The 24,786-nt window shown below is 27.3% G+C and overlaps 1 protein-coding gene across 3 annotated transcripts; it reads right to left on the bottom strand.

Annotated features, from left to right (window-relative positions):
• Nucleotides 1–403: 403 nt before the first annotated feature.
• LOC129965488 (serrate RNA effector molecule homolog) lies at nt 404–23,744 on the bottom strand. 3 transcript variants are annotated; one of them, XM_056079411.1, is made up of 18 exons: nt 23,625–23,744; nt 22,295–22,425; nt 20,775–20,891; nt 20,550–20,663; nt 19,491–19,664; nt 14,104–14,273; nt 12,677–12,776; nt 12,439–12,484; nt 11,276–11,381; nt 9,096–9,332; nt 7,743–7,876; nt 6,897–7,037; nt 5,797–5,991; nt 4,398–4,562; nt 3,518–3,934; nt 1,987–2,176; nt 1,449–1,518; nt 404–881 (listed from the first exon to the last, which is right to left on the bottom strand). In XM_056079411.1, exons 2-18 carry the CDS (start codon nt 22,414–22,416, stop codon nt 818–820), a joined length of 2,562 nt encoding a protein of 853 aa, XP_055935386.1. In that variant the 5' UTR covers nt 22,417–22,425; nt 23,625–23,744; the 3' UTR covers nt 404–817. The 3 variants fall into 3 exon arrangements, with proteins under 3 accessions (XP_055935386.1, XP_055935385.1, XP_055935387.1); XM_056079410.1 differs by having other exon boundaries at nt 404–575; XM_056079412.1 differs by lacking the exon at nt 20,550–20,663 and having other exon boundaries at nt 404–575.
• Between the last annotated feature and the right edge of the window lie 1,042 nt (nt 23,745–24,786).

The following is a 24,786-nucleotide window of genomic DNA, read 5'->3' as shown; positions in this document are numbered from 1 at the left end:
TTGACCAAATATTTTGTGTGTGTGTTTTTTCAAATAGAAGCTAAAAAAGGCTTGCCATCAGTAAGTAAAATAAGATAAATCTGCAAGAACACACATGTGCATAATAAGTTGTTACATGTGATTTAAGTGCAAACTTTAAGAGGAAAGAGAGAGTTGAAATGGTGAAAAGTGTTTTACTCATTGCAAATTATGATAAAATAAGATTATCTAAATTATCATATCCTAAAAATTTAGTGATAATTATTTTGAAATATAGTTTATTATACGAATAGTTAAGTTTAAATCGTTTTGGTTTATTAGCATTTATTTAACAAGAAACGCATTAAAAAAATACAATGATTCTTATTTATAAAATTTTTTACAAAAAAAATTTTATTCTACTGTAAAAAAAAAAAGCAACAAATAAATATCAAAAGCATTTAATGACAATAAATGATGTCCAAGTGTAGACTTTACAGATGAGGTTGATAATGCAAATAAAAATATATTACATAACTTAAAAGACCTCCACATCATCAGGTGCATCAAGATCTCTGTACGTGATCATTTTTCTTGAGTCAGAGCGAGGACTTCTTCTGGAAATGGAAACATGTAAGAACACTAATTGTTGAAGCAGTTTCACACTGACTCTACCAGACTGCCACTAAAATGATTCTTGGACAAGTGATGATTTTAATATAAGAAAATTTTCTTTTTAGGAAGAACACATTTTATTTTTTAGAAAGAAAATTCACACCTCATTATAGTGGCAGATAAGTAGATAAGAGATATGTACAGAGTAAAATTTTTCATAGAAAAGAGACCAAGCGCTGATAATTTAAAAATAGTCCACATCCATCGGAGAATCCACATCGTGATAACCAATGATTTCTCTGGGATCACTGCAAGATACCAAGGAAAAAGACTGTTCGCAGTACGCATAACATAAATTGTAAAAAAAATCAAGAATTTTGTTTTTGGAATATATTATGTATTATTCTACTGAATTTTAGAAATTTTATCAACATAGTAGGTCTTCTAAGTTTAAATGAAAACATTACTCTGTATTTATCTAAACATCTTTCTTAGGATAAAAAGTTTTTACATAATGAGAATTTTTTTATCTGGATTATTAAAATTTCAAAACAATTATAATAGCATTTTAAATGAAAAATCTTTTGTCTCCAATATTTATTGCTAATTCATCAAAATAAAAGTGTAATATAGAGAAATCATGTGCATTTATTAAGCTTAACTAGATTTATCATGTTACTTTTGTGTTCTTAACAACTTTCACCAGAAATATCCCATATAATAATCTAATTAATGGACTAAATGAAATTGTACAGAAGCATAAAGTTAGAAATGAAAAGAAAATTAATTTTAATACCACCTTAATAAAAGGTTATAATATCTTAATTCTATGCAAATAAAATTTTAGCTTTAAATATGTTTAGAATATCACTTACCGTTGAAAGTTACGTTTGCCATATCCACTTCGATACATATCCATTCTTCCATAATTCTGGCCACCAAATCCTACAATTAATTGTATATTTCTATAGCATATTTAGAATTATTAACCTACATACATATACAATAAAAGTACAACTGAAGCTCCATAAACCTTCCCTATTTTCAATACTAAATTAAATCAAAACACTGAAATTAAACAATTGAAAATTAACTTATAAAGTAGCTGAACAGACTTTTTTATTTTTTAAAATTCAATTTAAAAGCTATTATTCTTAAAATTTTATGACAGAACATTCTTGGAATTTAGATTCTGATTAAAAAAATATATAAATATATGCAGGCTCTTTATTTTAAAAAAATTCTTTTAGTTACTTGGAGGGATTATTTGGCTCAGATATGAATGATTGAAAATTAAATAAGCTATAAATAATAAATAAGCTATAAAAAAAATTACTTTAAGTTTTAACTTCTAAAGAGTATATGCGTATGATTAATTAAAAATGAAATCAATGTAATCAAAAAATAACATACCTCCAAAGTTTGGTCCTGGTCCTCTGGGTCCAAAATATGGAGGCATGGGAGGTGGAAATGGTCCACTATGAAATGGTGGTCCATTTATTCCATGCATATTTTCAGTTCTTTGACCAGTTGGCCTATTAGAAGGATGTTCAGGAAGTTGGGCTCTCTTGGGATCCATGAGATAATTGTTGAAATACTCAACCTTAAACAGAAGACAATGTACCAATAAATATTTTAACAATATTAAAACAAGAATATTGCTCCTCGTTCAAAAAATTTCAGATTATATTATTTCATTAAACAACAATAAAAAACACTTATTTTAAATATTATTTCAAATAATTACATATTAAAACAAATATTTCTCTCTCACTACTGTACCAAGTGGTAGAATACCTGATGAAACATTTTTTTTTTAAAGGTGGGAATATTCACCTTTAAGTAATTTTATTTTAATTTAAAACTAAGCAAATTTCTGAAGATTGTCAATGATCATTTCTAAAAATAATATTTCATAAAATAAACTAATTTAGATATTATGCAGTTACTGTCCTCCCAACTGGGCTGTGAATTTTGACAATTACTTTAGCGATAACACAATGAATTTTCTCCTAATAATTAAACATGTTAAAAGATTATACATAAAATTTTTTACTTCCATGTTTGAATTCTGCTAACATGCTATTGGATGCATTTATATATTGCAAGCAAAATGCACTATGAAACTTTGAAATTGTTATTGCCTCTTATTTTACAATAAGAATAAGAAATTTAAGCTGCCAAACTGCATATGACACAAGGTAAGTATGAAAGCAAACAAATACAAATACAAGAATAATCATTTATTACATTTAATCCTTTCTTTTCAATGCATAACTCAATAATATTTTTAAACACTATGAAACTTTTCTGAAAATGGATTTATTTACTTTTGGCATTTTTTTCCCCCTTCTTTTAATAAAGGATAGTAATTTTTTTAAAACCAAGAATTTTATTTTTTGCAAAACTAAAATATTATTGACAATACACAATTCATTTTTCCATAAGCAATTATACTTATAAGCACAAAGGGGGGGGGGATCTCACAATTTCAACCTCCAAAAATAGTTTGCTCAAGATTTTGTGATAAGACAAACTTGCAGTTAAGTTCCAATATTTTTTATAATATGCAAACGACAAAGCATTAAAAAAAATGTGCAAAATTAAGCATTTTCCTGTTAATTTAATATTTATGCTCAGAAGAAGAATTTATGTTGTTCAACAAATTGCCAATAATAATTAAATTGCCCATATTCCTTTTTAATCTAATAACTCCAGCCAGTTAATTTCTCCATACAAACGTAAATAAATTTGTCTTAAAAATTGATTAATGATTTATTCTTCAGTAGGGAATAAGATACTTTAACAAATGAAAATGGGTAATCATCTTGGAGAACATGAAAGGTCAACAGAAATGAAAAAAAGAATCTAGTAAAAATCCCAGAGAATATATACACATTTGAAGACAGAATGACAAAAGGAAAAGATTTATCAGATTCCATACCTCCTTTTTGACCTCTTCTATCTTTTCTGCATGCTTGTTGAATATATGCTTTCTAACAAATTCAGGTCCTTTGAATTTCTTTCCTGATAAAGGACATAGCCACTTATCCTTTGCTAATTCCTGAGTATTTGCCTGTATAAACTTTTCAACTTCAGCTTCAGGATCTTTTTTACCCAATTTTACACATTCTTCCTCATCCAGTTTGGTTGGGGTTTGCAAGAAAATTTGACTTTTCTGCTCAAAGTGGCTTATATAGTCGTTGATCTCTTGCTGAGTAACTTTACTAGATGGTGGAGAACCTCTTGCATGCATAATACCACAGCGATTGGGCATTTCATCTTCACTAGGATATTCACTGCTATTATAATAGTCAACAGAGTGGACAACACGCAAGTATAACAAAAGTCGATCCAAAACCTGAAATTGAAAGTCAGTTTTGTTAAATAATGAACACAAATATTCCAACCACTATTTAAAATGAAGAGACAACTAAAAATATAATACTATGTTTATTTTAGACAATTTTAACAGCTCTAATGAATTTTTATACTACGATATATTAATTATTATAAATTATTAATATGTTGCTTATAATTTCTATTAATTTAATAAAAATCAATCATGTATTTTACAATTAGACATTTGAATTATCTTCAACTAATAAGCCTCAAATATTTAAACAGAATATTTTAAAATAATTCCATTTTAGAAAATGAATTATGGAATGAAAACAATTAAAAAATATTCAATTTTGATTATGCTATTTTTAAAAATATTTTTTCATAATTTTTATCTTTATTAAAAGGCAATTTCACAACTAATGCATTATAATAAGAATTATCTTACTTTTATGACAAACCATTAAAATAAGCAAACTTACTTTAACAAGGTTCTCATCTCTTTCTAAAGTACAGCCTTCCTCACTGTCTCTGTTCTCATCATTATCACCCATTCCAAGAAGTTCATCTTCTTCGGCACTAGCTTCTTCAATAAGGTAGTCTGTGATATTCTTTAGAAGAGGGTTTTTAGAGCTCAGAAGAAATCCCTATAAGAGTGAAGAAATTTAGGAAATAAAAACTGGGGGAAGCAGATGCTTTTTACACAGTAGTAGGAAATATAATGATGGAATAAATCTTTACAACATGGAAAATTTCAGCTGAAAGTACATAGCTAAATTATAAATCTTTTAAGAGGGCAGGGGATCAGGAGAGACAAGATGTAAATAGTTAAAACTATTGCTACGAATAGACTGAGGTAAATACAAGTCTGTCTATGATTCCTTTGTAGAACTGATATGAAAGCATACAATTATTATTAATAACCTGATATTACATTAACAACTGCATATCAAAAAAATTCTCAAGGTAATGCTAATTTAATATATTTTCCTATATTTCTTTGGAGGAGGGGGGGGGACAACCCATAACTAGAATTATGAAATTTTATATACAAGATTTAATGACAGTAACAAGTCCGTTTCTAGTATCATGTTCAGTTTGAAGCAAGACAATGATATGGAATACTAGGTTGGACTGGAAACACAAATAAAAATAATTAAATAAAAAACTTTCAATGCAAATAAAAGCACACAAATAATCATTTTATTTAAAGGGGACATATAACATTCTATTCACATATTGGATTTTGTTTATAATCATTATGAGCGTATGCATCAGTTGTTAAGGACTTTTTCTATAAAATTTATTCAATAATTTTTATAAACCACACAACATTTAATTGATAACCAAAATATGTTTGAAAATTTATTTTGCTTGAGATGTTACCCATGCTTGCTATTATATATATAAATAAAATGGTACTTTGTGCTTTAAGAGTTTCATTTTTAGCTAAAATTACTACTGTTCGAAAAGTAAAAAGATGTAAGAATTTAAATGTTAATCCTCAATCCATTTAAAAACAAAATTTATTTTCTCTAGTTATCTGGTAATTCAAACATGATATTGTTTGTCTGTGACGAATTTAATAAAATAATAGATCATTCAAAGCAAAAGTAAAATAAGCATGACTGACTGAATATAAAACAAATGCATTTATGCAAAAAGTGCTTGAGATGTTATAAATATTAGAGAAGTATTACATAAAAAGAATATTAATTGGTCTCAAGAAAGATAAAATTTGATCCAGGAAACCCTGAAATCCAAAGAATTGTGGAAATCTAAGAGTTGTAATAATAGTAAAAAGAGGACGGGGTGAGACAATAAGCTTCTCCTACACATAAATACTTTAAAAATTTTTTTTAGAGGATGCACAAGACTTACTCGTTCATCAAGTTCTTCCTTCCTTTCATCGTCATCTTGCCACAGTTTTTTTTGTTTATCTAAATTCTGGATTATCCTGGCAGCCAATTTAATGTCAGCACGGACTACTTGTTTATGAGACGAAATGCCATTCACAGATCTTATCCTTCGACTTAAATCTCTATTGACAATGGCACCCAATTCACTGTCACGCAACTACAACAGAAAAAGAAACAAAATTATAATTAGAAAAAAGAAATATTTTTTTAAAAAAATTAACTGAAAAATCATTAAAAAGGAACAATGATAATAAAACATATTAAAATTTTATTGAAAGAAGACAGATAATTAGCAAATACCAAAAGATATACATTAATTATGTATTCCAACAGATTCCAGAGAGCATTGCAATAATTCTTTTAAATAACTGGAAACAAACTAAATAAGTCAAAATTATTTTCAGCACTTCTATAAATTATTATTACCACTCTATAACTTCATAACAGATCAATTAATATTAACTCCCCATTATATTTTTTGAAATGAACAAAAGTATTTTCTTGAACAGATAAGATAAAATAATGTGTTAACCAATTGTGAAGGAACCTATTGGAAGATCTTCAGCAAGAAAAAGAACTGCAAATTTAAGAATTTTGTTTTCTAGTATATATTTATGTAAGAATAGGGTATTTTCAAGCAACAGTCTATAAGCTATGAAACAGAAGGAATTTTACTGGCATTTCTTTTCAAATAAAAACTTTTCCACTCACTCTAATTTTTTAAAATAAAGTAAAATTGGAACTGCCCCCTTCATGAACTCGGGCCAATAATTATAAATAGAAATGTCACAATTCTTCAAACTTAACATATATATATGTTCTTTTATTTTTTTTTTAACAGATTACAGATTTCCAAAAATACTTTAGTCTTGTGATATCTTACAGTCTACAATGGACAATATCTTTTTTTCTGTCTCCCTTAAACTTGTTAATCATAATTAATATACTATTTTAATTAATTAATGATTAGTGTCATAATTCATGTAATAATATAAAAAATAGACCATATAAAAATAATTATTTAGCAATAATTATCATAAAAAATATAAATATTACACTTACTCTAATGCCATTTAATTTCCAGCACATCTCCTTTATGTTCACTGATCTTTCAAAAGTAACCCAAGCTCTTCGCACAAACCTTCTCTCTGGTTGTGGATCAGCTATGGCCACCCGAAGGAATCCAGGAAATCGCTTGCACATCTACAGTTTTAGAAAGCATTTAGTATATATCCGGTGAATGTTTGCATTGAGATTGAAAAATAAAAATAAGATAATGTTATAAAAAAATGCTTAAAGAGCGAAATAGCTTTTATTTCTGAATGCAAATTATCTGAATCACACCATAGTTTAAAAAAATAAAATCCATTATTGCCCAACCAATAATGAGCTCTATTCAAAATAAGAAACAAAAACAGAATTAAAATCACACTTTAATTAGAGCATAGAGAATTCCTTTCTTTTTTTAAAAATACTGCCTATTTTTAAAACTAATTTACAACTCCTTATTAAAAATAACAGATCCTTAAAATCAATTTTCTTTAATTCATCATCAAGTGGAAGTATGTGCATTTCATTAAACTAATCTAATATTAATTATATTTTTAAAAATTTTTTTAAAAAGGTATCATTAAGAACATATATGTGTCAGAATTCCAGTACATCAAGAGTCATGTGAAAAATTGACTATGAAATTGTATGTTCACAGACACAAAACAATTCAAGTTAAAGTATATAAAATATATATCACCATGTTCAAAAATTAGGTTAAACAAATATTATTTAACATATTGATACAGAAATATTGTGTTTCTCTTCACCTGACAATATATTTAACTCAATCCAGTCTTTGAGCTGAAGGAAAACAAGCCAAATTAAACTCCAAACAAATAAATAATCATTACTTACTGCTTCAACTTCTTGCTTGGTAATGGAAGGTGCTAAATACCTAAGGAAGATGGAATGAGTTTTATGAAGAGCTCTTGGTTTTGGTTCTTCATCCTCTTTTTCATCCATTACATCTTCAACTTCTTTTTCACCATCTGAAAGATATATCTCTCAAATATAATATACAATACATTTACCAATAAACATTTTTTGGTAAATGAAAAATAATAAGCAAAATGTTGTAAATAATTTTTTACAAGTTCAAAAGAGAAAGTTAAATAGCAACAGCAAAACATTCATAAACTTGAAAGAGAAAAACTACATCTTCCTCCCTATATACAAATCCTCTTAACAAACTTCCCTCTTAACAAATAAGTAAATTTGCCAATACTATTTTAAAATAGCCAGTTAGAATTACTATTTTAATACTACTATTCTAATACTGCAAATTAGATTTTTCTAAAACCAAATAAAGAGTCAATTACTAAGATGAAAATACAGCATGAGATCTGTTTTTCCAGTATGAAAATTCTTGTTTGCTATGATTTCAAAAGACAAGATATTTTTCAATAGTCGTATGAATGTTAAAAAAAAACAAAAAAACAATGGCATCTTTGCTGAAAATCAAACAAGGATGGATTTTAATATCTCAGCAATTTTTCCAAATATTTTATTACAAAATATTTTTATAATTATTTTAGTTGTACAATAAAATTTTTCTCAAATGAACAAATATTTTACAATCAAGTATGCTTATTTTAATTCTACATATGTTTGATGTTTTCATTATACTGCTACAAATGTGTAAATCTTTTTTAATCATGGTAAGGGGAAAAAAACAAACAAAAAAACCACGCTAGTTACATTGCCGACTTTGTCAGCAGACTTATCTATGACAAATGCCATAAGAAACAACAACATTCCATCAAGTCAAAATTATAATTATTTCAGTAACAAATAATTAATGATTTTAAATATTAATTTAAAAAAAAGGCGAATTATGTAGTGCCAATATACTTAAATGAATAATGTATGAAGTACATGATGTAAACCTAGATTAGAAACTTGTTCCAGAACTAGACTTCCAGCATTTTATTGTGAATTAAATTCTTTGTTCCACGTATAAGCATTTTGTACTTGTAACTAATGCATACAGCACCTTTTTCTGCAGAAATATTTTCATCAATAAATTCTAAATGATTTTTTTTACACTTTATATGTCATTTGGTTCCTCGTAGGTACACATTAATCTACATAGATCATGTTTTACATCAAGAAATTATTTTTTTTCTAGCCAAATTTTCAGGGAACCAACAGCAACAAAAATTGTTAAAAAGTAAGAGGCAAGAAAAGGGTTTTTGCTTTTTTAACTACCTTCCTCAGTTCTTTTTTCAGCTTCTTCACATTCTTCAAGATCTGGATCAATTTCTTTCTTCACAACCTTTTCAGGTAAACTGTCATCCATTTCTTGTTTGATTGAAATGTCTGATTTGTCTAAGCTGTCATCTTTGTCAACACTATCTTTATCCGATTCAGAAGGTGAGCGTGCTCTGCGAGATTTCCCTTTGGGCAAGCCATTTTTGGCAAGTCTGCCTTCCTCGTCATCTACTCCTAAAATGCAAGAAAGAATTATGGAATTGCATAGTTCAAAATATCGGATCTGAAACAAGATTTCAAGTTTTTTACAAATTAGCTATATTATTCATGATTATATAGCACAGAATGATTAACATGATGAGTGACTAGTTAATTTTCTTGGCTTTAATTTCTGCTCATATTTATTTGCAGATTTTATTAAAAAAACCCTGATATTATTGGGTGTATTAAAATCTTCATCTTGCCCCCACCCCTGCCACTTTATTTACTGAGCTTTAACCAATTCCTATATTTATTGATGTCTTAACAGTATATGAAAAATAATTCCATTCTTCATTATTAAAATAAGTAAAAATTAATGCTAAAATTCTTTTTTTCTTCAATTATTGAGCTTTAGTTCAATTTCATATTTATAAACACTTAACTATGTTTTTTTTTTTTTTTTTGCAAATATATTAATCAATATATACAACAGTAGAAATGCACCATCTAAATAGTATTTAACCTGCCAATCACATCTCAGAGTGGATTTTTACAGATTTACTTATGAAAGATGTAGTGCAAAAGCACATGCACATTGGTAGAGTGCTTATGAATGAAAAGATGTGTTTTCCTTCAGACTGATCTTTCACATTTATATTATTTGCCAAAATCAAAACTGAACTATAATTCTACAAACAGAAAAAAAATAAAATAATAATCAATTACAAACATAACACTGCAGAAAGAAACTATTAGCAACACTAAAATACATTTTTAAGCTAAAAGGAATATTGTATAAATATAAAAGAAATTATACAGTGCAGCAAAATCGCATTGACTATAAGTTACCAACTTTAGTCCTCCAACCATAGAAAAAAAAAAAAAATAATAATTTGTCCTTAAAATCTTGCTCTCATTTTCATTAGATATGCAGGATCAATTTAATGTTTTAAAGGAAAATTGAATAATCAATATTACTTTTCCTAAATTGGTTTGAACAAGAGCATGAATGCTAAACAGAATTTCAATCATGGCATTACCTAAAAAGAATTAAAATTATAATACCAGATTAATATTATTATATGATTAATTAAGAAATTGTGATGAAGAAGTAATAAAAAAAAAACAATATATATAACACATATTGTAAAAGCAAATCATGTAATAAAACAATTAATTGAATCGAAGTAGCCAGCACAATTCAAAGCAGAATCCATATTAAATGTATGACAGTGGACTTCAAAATTGAAGGGATTTTTCAACTACAGTGCTGATGATTTTACATAGTTGTAATTTTGGTGCTCTTGGAAATTTAAATTTAAATGAGGATGGCCTGTTTCTGTCAATAAAATAATTCATTCTCATTGGTTACCAGCAATATTTCACTCTACTTATGAAAAATGCCTGTGAATTGCAAAATCCAATAAGAATCATATGTACATGTACATAAAATTCAGTTTACTTGCTTTTCATATCAGTTGATTGAAAAGAAAGCCCCAAAAATTATTTAAATTTATAACAAAACAAAAAAATTATGGCATGTGTGCAGAATAAAAATAGTTTTATAATTGATGGAGGGGGGGGATGATAGAATCAATATTAAACACTCAAGTTTTCAAGAAAATCTTTTTTTTCACCCCACCCCTTTCCCTTTTCTTGAGTTATATGATTTTAAAGCTGTTTTTAATTTTTTTTAAGCCATAGCTTACTTTTTCAAATTCAATAAAAATTATACACATATACTTATATTTCCAACTAATTTTAATGCAATTTTACTTTTATCAATGATTTTAGGTGTGCATATGATCTTTTAAGGCAGAATTTGATTAAGTTATAAAGCCTCTTTAAGACCACCATCAAATCACATTGAAATCAATGTGCAACAATACTGAGAATTGAATTTGAAAAAGCTGAACAGTAGGCTAGGGCCTTAAATGGCAACATTAATACCAGAACAATTAACATCATATATTTACCTGGTGGCAAAGAATCTGAATCTGATTCAGAACCAGATGAGCTGTCATCACCAGACCGAGAGCTGTGAGAACGTTTTCTTTTCTTTTTGGATTTTACTTCATCAATCTATACATGTATAAAAAAATATTTACATTTACAGAAAATAACTATTAAATACATACGTGATATTAAAAACATTAAGGTTTAATTGAAATATCAGCTTAAAAAAAATTTTTTTTTAACTTTCTTAATGCATACATGGTTTTTACAGAAAAATGGTGTTCTATACCTTTGTGCCTATATAATGTGCTTGTGACATTATAATTGTTATAATAAATTATTTGTCTTTTTCAGATTCAGGCATACGAAAATTAACTACAAAACAGGTCACAAGTTAATAATACATTAGGTAACAAACCATGAGAGGAATCCATATTTTCCTTATTTCCTACTATAATGTTATAATTCAAACAAATTCTGTAACAAGGTGAATAAGTTTGAAAATACAAACAAAAATCCCATCCAATGCATGATAAAAATAAAAATATGCTTTCATTATATGAGAAGTAAATTTGATTTTTATATTTAGCTCAAAAGGAGTAAAAGAGGGGAAAGAAAAAACTTTAATCACAAATAAAAGCTTAATTTTGCAAAACATCTTATCTTTCATAATATTTTCTTTCCTTGCACAGTAAATTTCAAAGTGCTGTCCACATTTCTGAAAATGTGTTTATGTTTTCATTTCGTGAAAAAAAAAAAAAAAAAAAAAATGAATGCATTAATTAATGTGCAAAAAATTAATGCTTTATACAATTCAGTCTAAATTAATGTAGAAAAACACATATTTTGATAATATTTGTACCTCTCTCTTCAAAGCGAAAAACATCAAACATTTGAGGACTGTCACTAGTTGCTTAACTTAATGTAAAAATTACAAAATGAAATATAAGACAGTTGATTTGAAAGATTTTCCTAACTTAAACAAACTCCAAAATAAGCTTAATAGTTTTTAAAATGTAAAATTTAATAACTTTAAGCTGAATAGTTTAAGAATGTTCCCTGAATTCATTTTTAACAATCCACATGAATTTTCTTTAAGCAAGACAAAGTGAAATTTTTATAATCAGGCAAAACTATCATATCAGTTTCTTTCTTTGTACACAGACAAAAAGTTTATTCTCACCTTTTCTTCATCATTTTCATCATCATCTTCTTCTTCTTCTTTCAAACTACAGAAAAATGCAAAAGATTTTAACAGCAGAACATCAATCGATTGATTGATAACAAGTTCAATAGAATATATATATATATATATATGTTCTATAAAACATTGTTCAAATGTAAACAAACTATTTTTTTTTAAAAAAAAAAAACTCATAACAATTACATCTTTAAATTTTTTTTTTTTTTTTTTTTTTTACCTTGATGGCAAGAGAGTTGTTTCTTTAGGTTTTTCCTCTTCATATGGTTCATCAAGCACTTTTAAATCAAAATCTGTTCCACCTTCTAGCTTTATAACCACTAAAATAAAAAGACAATGCTTTATGTAAATACAGATAAAAGTAGGGCAAAAAACAATAAAGCTGTATTAAAAATAATTAAAACAAGTCAAATGATATTTAAGGATAAAAATGGCTGATCAATTATCACAACGTATATATCTGCGATAATAAAAAATAACTATTCCCTTGAAAAAGTTTTGCTTAATTTGTACAGCAAATCCATATTTGGAAATCCCGAGCATGCTACTCATACTTAAATTTCCCTACTTTCTTTCAAAAACAGATTTAATTTCAATAATAAATAAATGTGTGAGAAAGTATGTGTGTAGTGTTGAAGAGATACGAATCATCGCAGAACAGAAAATTTATAAATTAATTATACTAATATTATTGCATGTATAGCTGCAATTATGCTATTCTCCATTTCTTTTTAATAAATCTATGATATAGAGAAGTTTCTAGATATAAATATCCACATATTTTTACATGAAACTACATATTATATATACTTATATACACTTGAAATTGAATAAATACAAATTAGGACAAACCGATTACTTCTATAAATAAGAATCATTAAAGGATAAATAATTTTTGGTTTTGTATTTATCACCTGTCATTTAATAAATTGTTCAACAACTGAAAATATATAAAGTTTTAAGGAATTTAATAGTTTGGAAAAAGAGAATTATACACTTTAATAATGTTGAATTAAATTAATTTTTTTTTTTTTAAAAGTCTGTTCAGAAAGAAATTTTCAAGCTATTTAAACAAATACTGTTATGTAAAAAAAAAAAACCCTCCCTATTTCTAACTTTTAGTTGAATAAGACAAATAGTTTATTATGTTTTAAAAATATTGAATCTTACCTCATGCTTATTTTTATAGTTTAAAAACTGAATACAATTTAATATTTTTGTACATAAATATGCTTTTCTTTAAGTTTCCCAAGATGAAGCAAGTACAATATAGTATCAGATTTTTTTCCCCCCTTTTTCAGTAATCAAACTTTTTTTAAACACCAGATGCTAAAGCAGACAAATCACAATATTATCTCAAAATAAATAAATAAAAAACTTAAGTTAAAATTATACAAACTAAGGATTTTTTTAAAGTATATAAAAACTAGAAGTCATCAAAAAGAACAGCTTTGCAGCAATAGTTACTTCTATAATGCTTTACATTTTATTAATTTGTATACAAAAAATTATTAATTTATATTACATACATTAATTTTGAATACTAAATGCTAATAGACAACAGATATTAATTTGAAAATTCTATATAATTTCAAGAATATGTTATCATTTACAAGATTGTAACATCAGAGAGAATGAAATAAGTACCTGCATCAAGAAATTTTATTATTTGTTCACTATTTTCTTGGTCAATGCGTACTTCATCAACCCAACCCTTTTCATACAGTTCCATGAAGACAGCAAGCCTACGTTTCAACGCTTCGTGTAATTCTGCTTTCCTTTTAGCACTTTCTTCTGGATGATGTTTCAACTTGAACCTAAGCAAATTTTTAAGTTAAAGATTAGGATATATAGCTTTAATCAAAGTAAAATATTTAATATGAGAAAATACTAATAAACTTTAAAAAATTAAATTAAAATCAAAGGGATTTCCTCCACATGGTTTTTAACAATAAATATTATATTATTGAAGTAAATAATTGTTATAAGATATGTTAAAGCAAAGTTGCTTCAATATTTTATCTCTTTTACTAATATTAATATCTAACACATTAAGAAAAAATTCCTACATATATAAAAATTCTAATTTGCAGATTTTAAAACAAGATCTGCAGTTAACTTCTTCACAGACTTCTCATTGTCAAAGATTGATGCCTATTAAATGAAACTCTTGCGACACCCAACATGTCCTCAATATCATTGTGTAATTTCCTCTCCCGTTTTATTAAATGTGATTGAATATCCTTCGCACATGCTTTGTTCATTAGAATACATTCATTAAATAATGGTACTTTGCTAGGAATTTACAATAAAAGGGAAGAATTTTATTCCAAAGTGAATAAATTATGTAATTTCATTGAAACTTATAATATTTAGGTTATAAAAACTTAATTTTTCAAATCTTGGCATAATTAAAAAATCATAATAGCAGGGATTCTTATATAAATGTAACAAATAAACTTCTTAAGTGCTTATACTACACTGATTTCCACAAAAATTACTACAACACTGAAGGCATAATTAAGGCAGGTATTGTGAACTTTCAAAGGCTATTATCTTTACTGAAAGTACACTTGGTTATACAATTTCTGGTAAAATGCCCTTCTCTTTTTTTAAACCTTACTTTATACTTCCTCTTGAATTTAACAGATGGTGCTAAAAAGTTAATTCATTGTTCAAGGGCACTTGCTCCTGTGTTTTTGCTTAAAAAAGGTGTTTTCCTACTGGACATATGTTACTTCTATAATTTGCATATTATTTAGTATGTTTACATTCTGGTGGTTATCAATATTTATTTTTCTATTATGGAATTTCTTTATAATATGATTTTTTTATTGAGTTCCAATTTTCAGACACATTTAACTTCATGAGATTTTCAAGCCATAAGGAGTAAATTTTTAGATACAAGCCTGACCTCTCACAGAAAAAAATTCCATTTTGAATCCCCATCAATAGATAACTTTGACGAAGTCTTAAGCCCAAAATTTCTGGTTTTTCACATTTTCATATTTAAATTGATGTTTATATTAAGAGTACTGACTGTCATTACAGTTTTTAAAGAGGTACAGAATTTTCTGTTTCTTTGAAAGGAAAATTTGGGTTTTACAGTATTCTGAAGTACTTGAATGACCTTAGGAATAAGATGGTTCAATAAATTTAAAAGTATATGCGATATTTAAAGATTATGCGCAAGAACTTTTACATACAATAAATCATTAACTTTGTGACAAAAGAACTTTTAAATTTAAGACGTTTCTGCAAATATAAACATTAAGTAATATTTATGTGTGTGTGTGGAGTGTGGGTAAGCATTGAGTTTTGATCCACAAAACCATAATTTAACACATTTTTTGTTTTAAGGAAGCTATTTCAAAGTTCTTAATAGAATTTAAACAACATTTATATAAATATATACAACAAAACACACAGATAAAAATACTATTTGAAAAATGATGAAAAAGTTTTACCAATAATTTAAACGCTGACTTACATAGATCCATAGCTTGGCAGTGAAAATAACGCGTCGCGACCCCACGTTTCGGGGGTATTACCTAAACTTATTTACTTTTTTAATTAAAAATCACACACTGTATAATTCACAGTGGGACTAAAAAACTTTCAAATTCAGATCATTTCCATCATTCACTACACGACAGTCATGAAAATCAACAGCGCAAGAACGAGAAAAGAGTTCATATTTCGAATGCACTGAAGATGTTGCATTTCTTTTCGAGGAAAAATGCCAGATGTCAATCTGCTCACTGTGTGGAGGAAAAAATATACAGTAACAATAATCCAGCATTAGAGAGGCAACATACAACTCTACAACATTATGAGAGAGACGAGGAAGGTACAGATCCAAAACTACAATAAGGAAGGATAATAGGATTTGAAGAAAATTTTTTAGTACCCACTCGACTCTCTAAATCAAGAGTACAAAGCCTCTTTGTAGCTGGCAATAAAAGAATTGTGAAATAATTTAATGAATACCAATTACATAACACTAAAAAAAAATTAGATTTAGCTTATGTAATTGGCATGTATATATTATATTTTACTTAAATCTTATACAAAATAAAATAAAAAAAAACAATAGATAATTTAATAATTAAAAAACATTTTAATCATAATTTAGATTACACAATTTATTTCACATGCAACTAATATTGAGTGAAGAATTTTGTCAAAATTATTCTATTGCATGAAAGTGTTATTTAAGATTTATATAATTAGAATTTGATATCAAACATATGTATATTCTTCATTTTCTTAATTTTGTTTTACAATAAAATTTTAAAATAACTTACAAAAATTTTAAATAAAAAAAAAAATTTCTTTACATAATCAAATTTTTCCAATAATCTTATACCTTATCAGGGGTGTTTGTGGGACCCCAAAAAATCCCCTGAAACTTTTACGGACTTACTACCGGCATTTTGGAGTTTCGAGAAGGGGGGGGGGAGAGAAATGAAAAATTACAATTATGAAATATTGAATGACCTAATTATAAAAGTTCAATGAATTACTTTTTTTGCAAAATTAATAACCATAAATTTTCAAACATATAAACTATTACATTTCATGCAAATATTTTAAATTACCTGAATTAATTCTTTAAAAAAATTATCTAATTTCTGCTGCTTTTTTTTATTTTCTGATGTTTGTGGGCTTGTCTTTCTTTTGTGGTGAACTTCATAATTGCAGGAAGATTGACTTTTATTTTCCTCATTTACAGTTGAAGAAATTTCCTCGAGAACTGCACATGCAGAGGTAGAAGCAGTTTGCTTTTCTGCTAATGTAGAAGGTTTTTCAGAGACTTTTATAGGTGACTCATCTGAAATACATGTTTTTAAGTCCTCTTGATATGCTTTCCAACTTCTGTTCATATTCAGTAAGAGATCTTTGTGAATTGGATCAGTCATTGGATTTTTTGAGCCATATTTTTCACATGAGGTTTCTTTAGAAGCCATTAAATCATATTTAATAGTCTGCACTGCATCTAGGGAATCAATCTTAAGAGAGGTTCTATAGTCAGTGACAAGTGTATCCATTAAGTTGAATGCACTTTCCACTAATGGGCCATGGAAGCAGCTAAGGCAGGCTTTGACCAATTTAGCCAATGTAGGATACTTATAATCATTTGTGAAATCATCTTTTAAATTAAAAACTTTAGACAATTATTTATCAATTGTACACTTGACTTGATTTCCACTTTCATCAGATGTGTAGAGCATTTCTTAGGTGATATCAATATCACTCTGGTATAACCTTATTTCAGCTTCTACTTTTGACTTTTCATTATCACTAAAAATATGGGACATAAAAGATAATTTTTCAAAAGCTAATATTGTACTGGTTTTACCTCTTAGCTCTGAATCTAATGCTGTAAAACTAATTAGATATGAATTTTTAAGGGGTAATTTCTGTTTCATATGCTGAAATTTCAAAGTGAAATTCTCTTGCGTACATAAATAAAAAAATATTTCAATAAGAGAAACGAAAAATTTACACGTGCATCAATAAATGAAAAGAAAATTTTACACAGCGGAGAAAAAAAAAGTTGCGAAGCGATCAATGACAAATAGCTAATACGGCGAAAAATCCCCCCTTCTCTACTTATTGGCGCCACGCCAGGAGAGATAAGACCTTTGAACCCAGAGTCACGTGATCGCACATCTGGTCGCGAAGTCTCTCCCTTTTTTTTCTGCCGCGCCTACTTGCCGAAAAGAATCCAGAAGAGAATGTCCGAGAAACGGGGGAATGAGTCATAACTCGCAATAAGGAAAGAACAAAAAAGAAGTTTTTTCCCCCTTTTCACGCATTATCACTGCCTTTGGAGAAAGAAAGGAAAAGTTTTCACCACACACGCTGACCTTGCGTTTTCTGCTTTCAAAGCAAACAAAATCGCCCAGATCAAAATAAATAATTCATTATTATTCCTACTTCCTTTTGAACGACGATCCCCGGAATTTCCGGGTATCGAAGTTCAAAATCCCCGGAATTCCGGGGTTTCCCCGGAGCACAAACACCCCTGACCTTATCAACTGAATAATATTTTATAACTTCTGTAATTTTATATACAATAAAACTTTTATATTCAATAGCATTTATTAATTATTTCACATAAAATCTATTATCTCATTATAAAATGAAAGATGGCACCTTTTTAATCTTTTTCGAAATTTTATTTCATAAAATAGTAAAATTTGCAAATTATTCAGATTTTTGTTTCTTCTCAATAGATTCCAATACAATAAAACTTAAGAATAGAATTTTAAAAAGTTATTGTTATTAAGTTTCATTCTTTACTCATCACAAAACTTTAGTTTAGCAAGTAACTGACAAAATCACTAAGACATCATTTAATTAATGTTTTAATGGCAGTTCTGGAGAGCTGAGGAATGAGGACTTAGCAATAATGAAACTTATAAATATGAAGCTATGCAGAATTCATTATAATAAATACTACAAAATGAAGATTTTTACCAGAATATAATTCAGCAGCTAATAAAAATGAAGAAATAATACACATATTTACATAATCTTCTACAAGTTAATGATTGTAATTTAAATAAAACTAAAATATAGAAAAAAAATGATAATCAATAAGGTTAAGTTTTAATTTATATAATAATTATCTTCCACAATAAAATAGGTTTAAAACTTTATTCAGGTTTAATGAAATTGAAAATAAATTTATCATACCTAATTATTTTTAAAATTACTGAAAAAGTTTAAATGAAGGTCAAATAATTAAATTTATGGTCCAATATTTTTCTCACTCCATAATTTTTTTTTAAATCTTTAAAGACAGCAGGAAAAAAAAATTATTTGACTGAAATTCAGAAAACTTTATTTTAAAAAATATTCTGAAAATTTAATAACTTCTATAATACACTGATCTGGTGACAAAGGTTATTATCTTATTCATTCAGAATTGAGACTAAAATTTATATAGCCTTTCAATAACTATTCAACATAAAGTGACAGTAATAAAATAAATAGACACAGCAAGCACTATTATAAATACGTACCATTCCTCATCTTTGTGATTGAGAAAAAATTCATTAATTTGTTGCCGTCTAAATTCTAGTTTGTACTCATTATATTTCTTTACAGCTTCTTGGTCATCTATACCATCATCCTGAGAGGATAAAAACTGTTTAAAAGTCATCATAGGTGGTTGAGTAACACCTGTATCAACTTCCCTGCAAAGAATAAAGAATACACATTAGTTGAACTACAGTACTGCAAATTTTTGATTTGAATACAAATATTTAAAATAATTTTAAAGTTATGAACATTTACCCCAACCTTTTCTCTTGCAACAGAAATTCTTTAAAATGAAATAACCTACTCATAGCAAAGATGCAAATGATAGAAATATTATAAAATATGCAAACAGAATTTTTTAAAAAATGGAACTTTTTTATATAAATTATAAAGATTAGAATTATTATTGCAACATTTTAAGCTACCAACTAAATTTTCTTTTGACACCAAATCAGTTTTTTTTATTATTAAAAATAGTTAATTATTTTACAGCAAATATTTTGAAATATTCCTATTCATATTACTTACCATTTCTTTTTCTCTAATTTTTATGTCTGGAATTCCTTAATTTAAGTCTAATTTAGAAAATTTTACTAAAAATTAATTCATTCACCTATTTCCAAAATTAAATTTTGATTACTCATGCCTGCACTGTCTTAAAATTCAGAACAACCATATTTTATTTTCTAGATTTATCTTCTGCAAGAAGGAAAGAATTACGAATAGTAAGTAAAGGTGATTTGCTCCTAGCAAAATGGTTCATTTTTTAAATTGAAAAATAAGAAATAAATACTTCTAAATGATAAATATTTATTATTTTTGCCTTTGAAAGTCACAAATTAATCTTAAACGACCAACCCATGATAAACATTAATACCTATTATTAAAATGAAGGATGTAGAAAACCTTTGTTACAACTGCACAAACCAAATAAGTAACCATTCATACAAAAATTGAAAGAAAGAATAATTTCTTTATAAACAAGACATATCATGAAAATCAGACAATCCTTTCACAAAGACCTTTCAACACAAACAAACCTTTGTGGAGCCATTTGTCCATGCATACCCCATCCAGCATGCATTCCTCCCATCATGCCACCACCAGGATAATTTGCATCAAAATTACTGCCGTAGCCACTGCTGCGGTCATCCCTACAACAGCAAATTAAGGTTAAAAAAAGAGGACCAATTCATTAAAGTTTAATGACACAGATTAAGTAAGAGCCCAAACGGAATGAATTGAAATAACATTCTGTAACCTACCAGTCACGGCGCATTCTTTTTAAGGGAGGACTTATTTCATGGCGAGCTGGACTATACCGATCTCGTCGATTTCTCGGATCATAATCGCGGTATTCTCTTCTGCTGCCTCTGCCATCCCTAAAGAAATTTTTACATCGTATATTAATAACAAACAAACATGATGGATGAAAGCAGAATAAAATATTTACAAAAAATGAAACATAAAAGTAAACTGCATTTTGCAATATCTTCAAAGGCCATTTATTGAAAACGCAAAATCAGGGAGCAATTTTTTAAAAAATTTCTGATATTCCAAGTAAAGAACACATGCAAAATCATGAAACAACCAAAATTCAAAGTTGTATTTTTTAAAGAACTTCTCAAACTCTATTTCTGATCAAATGATAAACTACATTTTTTTTTTTTCCAATTTTGTAATATCTACAATCAAAGTCTTTTCTATCCTGATAACCATTACTAACAAGCTATCAGGGCTCAAAATTCAAAAAAAAAAAAAAAAAAAAAAATTGTAAATATTTGATTAAACATTAAAGAAGATTTGGATATCTAGTTTCTGAAACAGCATGGGTGTTAATGTAGATTGCAAAAGCTGCGTAAAACCAAAAGTATTTTTAAAAGAATATAGCATTTTCATGCATATTGACAACTATATTGAATATACATTGCACCTTTTCTCTTTAAAACTTATTTACTTGAACTTATCTGGATCTTACAATAATTACATATTTCAAGTAGCAGTTAATATTAATAAATCTAAAAGTTATTATTTTTACCTTAAGTATTAAATCAAAAAACATTATAAATATATAAAACCTACTTAAAATTTAATTCCTTAAAAGCAGGCAGAAATAATTTACACATTTTACATTTCTCCCAGAATGTATATATATGTTGCCAAGTTACAAGCTGCAATTTAAACATTTTTATGTATATATGTAACAAATGGTGGAACAAAGATAATAAATTATTAATAATCTTTAATATTATTTCATTACTATTCAAATTACGGTTGAGGGATTTTAAAACATCTGAAAGGAGTGGAACATAGAACATAACATAAAATCGTATTTTTACTTTTCTTATTTATAGAACAAGCAAAAGGCAGAGCAACAAATACATTGGTTAATTTGACTTGTTTTTCTCAATTACTAAAATACCATGGTTTTTCTGACTGTAGAGTATAATCTGATATCCACATTTAAGCAATATGTAGATCCACTTTTTAATTTCACTTCTTTAAAGTAATATGTAGAAAAAAAAATGCAGCATGACAATATCTGAATAATTTTTGATGAAACTAATAAAGCAAATAACAAAGATAGAAATTGAAAATAATGAAATCTATATAACAATACAGTTGTAAGCTTCAACAAAACATTGCTTTCTAATGTTTTTTTTTTCTTAAACAATGTGAGAGGAAATTAATTATAGATATAAACAGATTAAATAAGCAGCTTCGGATTTGCATACTCAAAATTTGTTAATAAAAAAGCAAAATAAAAATACAATTCATATTTTACCTTTCAGACCAATCATCTCTTCGTCCTCTTTCTTCACGGCCACGATCTTGATAGTCACTTCGTTCTCTTCTAAACTTATCCCGTGCTCTTCGTCTATCATATTCTTCATCACTATCACCCATTTTTTTTATCTTTAATAAGATGGTGAAAAAAAAAAAAAAAAAAAACTGCATTCAATAACCATATTTTAAAGGAATAAAAATTTTAAGTCATATCAACTTAATCATTCAGCTAATAGTAAATAAATAAAAACATAAGATATAAAAATGGTGAAAAAAAATTTTTAATGACTAAATTAGCAGCAATTGAAAAAAGATTAAAAAAATCTCTGAAAGTAGTGATTATGAAGATAATGAGTATTTATAAATGTTCACTCTGACTCTTCTATCTCAAATTATACTCAATTTCAACTTGAAATTAGGGATAAATTTCAAAATTAATTATTATATTAATATTTTATATTATTCTTTACAAAATTGACATTAAAATTCCTTTAACAGGAAAAATAGACTGAAATTTAAAATGTACACTGTTCAAAATGTAAATAAAATAAATCAAAATGTAACATAATACACATAAAACATGCAGTAACTGTATAATATTTATTGTTTCAGCAACAACAAACAATTTGTTCCAAGACACATATTTTCAACAAAGAAGTTATCTTATTTCAATTAATCTTTTGGCATGAAAAACGAATACTTCAACAGAATAAATTCAAAAAATGTAGGCAATAAATTCAGCACTGTAGAAATTTATTAAATGGAGAAAAAAAAAATCAGATAATTACAGGAATATGCTCCGGAATGGGCAAAATTTCACTCGATTTTTATCAGAGATGAAAAGATTTTAACGTCCATAAAACAACTAATTGATAAAGTAATTTTCTTGTTAAAAAAATGTTATGGGAAAAAAATAGATATGTCAAAATTTTGGAAAGCTTAAATGCATGATATAATTTGTAAAATGTTAAGGATATGTTTCCAATGTCAGCTGTGATTTATCAAACACGAATTCTTATTTAATGATTGAAGAGTACGAAATATACATTAAATTTCTGATCTAGAAATGCATCCGATTATAGCTAATCTTGGATTCCATGGCGAAATATATTCAATGATTAGCAAGTACTAATCATTATTAATTCATCCCATAACTCTTAAAAACAATATCATTTATATGTAAAACACAAATCGACGGTACGGAACCTTTGTTTCAAAAGCCAAATTATGAAATAACGATCTAATGTTACGGAAAAATTGAATAATTGTATCGCAAAATATCGTTTAATTTTACTTGAAAGAAGATCAATAATGTTAAATTATCGTACCAATTTCAGTTTGGCATTTCACAGAAATAAATAAAACACTGCTCTAATGAAAACAGAAATTCAATTCACTAATAACCTATGAAGATCGGAAAAATGGCACGACAACTAACCGCCTCTAATTGTTGCCAGACGAGAACGATAAATTAGCTGCAATGGAATAAAAAATTTATACAAATCGATGAAATAAGAATTCGTGGCAGTTCATAATATCGTTAAAATTTATTTTGAATCTTTTTCAGTGCCATTTATTTATTTTAAAAATAAAAGTTAGTATGAACAAATGTCGAAAATTGCAATAATATTATTTAAGTTAGAATGAATCTAAAGGAAATGAAAGCTGTCGCGTGACATAAAATAAATCCAACCGGTTCGATGTAGGGATGACGAATATTTACACGAGCGATTATTACGTAACCAATATCAAAAAGTCACAAATACCAGTGATCAATACTTTTCAAAGAGGGGTAGGGATGACGAATATTTTAAGAGCGGTTATTACGTAACCAATATCAAAAAGTTACAAATACAAGTGATCAATACTTTTCAAAGAGGGGTGTGATTCACATCCTTGATACGATCTTACTGATGATATTTCAATTACAGGTTTTGGATCACGATAGAAAGTAACAATCGATACGACATCGCTGAAATTTGCCGGAGCGGTGACTTCACTGGAAAGTAACAATCGATACGACATCGCTGAAATTTGCCGGAGCGGTGACTTCACTGGAAAGTAACAATCGATACGATCTGTCCAATGGAAGCTCTCGAAAGAAATCTGTGATTGGATTGAAAAGTGAACTGACCGGTTATTGGAATTATCGTATCGTATCATTGAATTGCATATCACTGAAATTTATCGGAGTGGTGATTTCACCGGAAAGTGCGAAGTTACCGCTCCACTTTCCGGGAGTGACCGATATTCGTATTTGATGATGCACTATTCCATACAGATCATTTTTAATTGCTCGTGACAGGATTGACTTTGATTACATGTATTCTGTTTACTGCTGGCGCTATCTATTGGTAGAATATAGGACTAAAGTAAACATTTTAAAGAAATGACATATATTTTTAACTCGCCTTTTCCAGAAAATGGTTCTCTCTAATAAATAAATTAAATAAATAGTTTTGAGAAAAAAATAAATAAAATTTAAGAAGT

The sequence above is a fragment of the Argiope bruennichi genome, chromosome 4 (assembly GCF_947563725.1).
Source record: "Argiope bruennichi chromosome 4, qqArgBrue1.1, whole genome shotgun sequence".
Lineage (NCBI taxonomy): Eukaryota > Metazoa > Arthropoda > Arachnida > Araneae > Araneidae > Argiope > Argiope bruennichi.
This window is presented reverse-complemented; position numbering and strand designations above follow the sequence as displayed.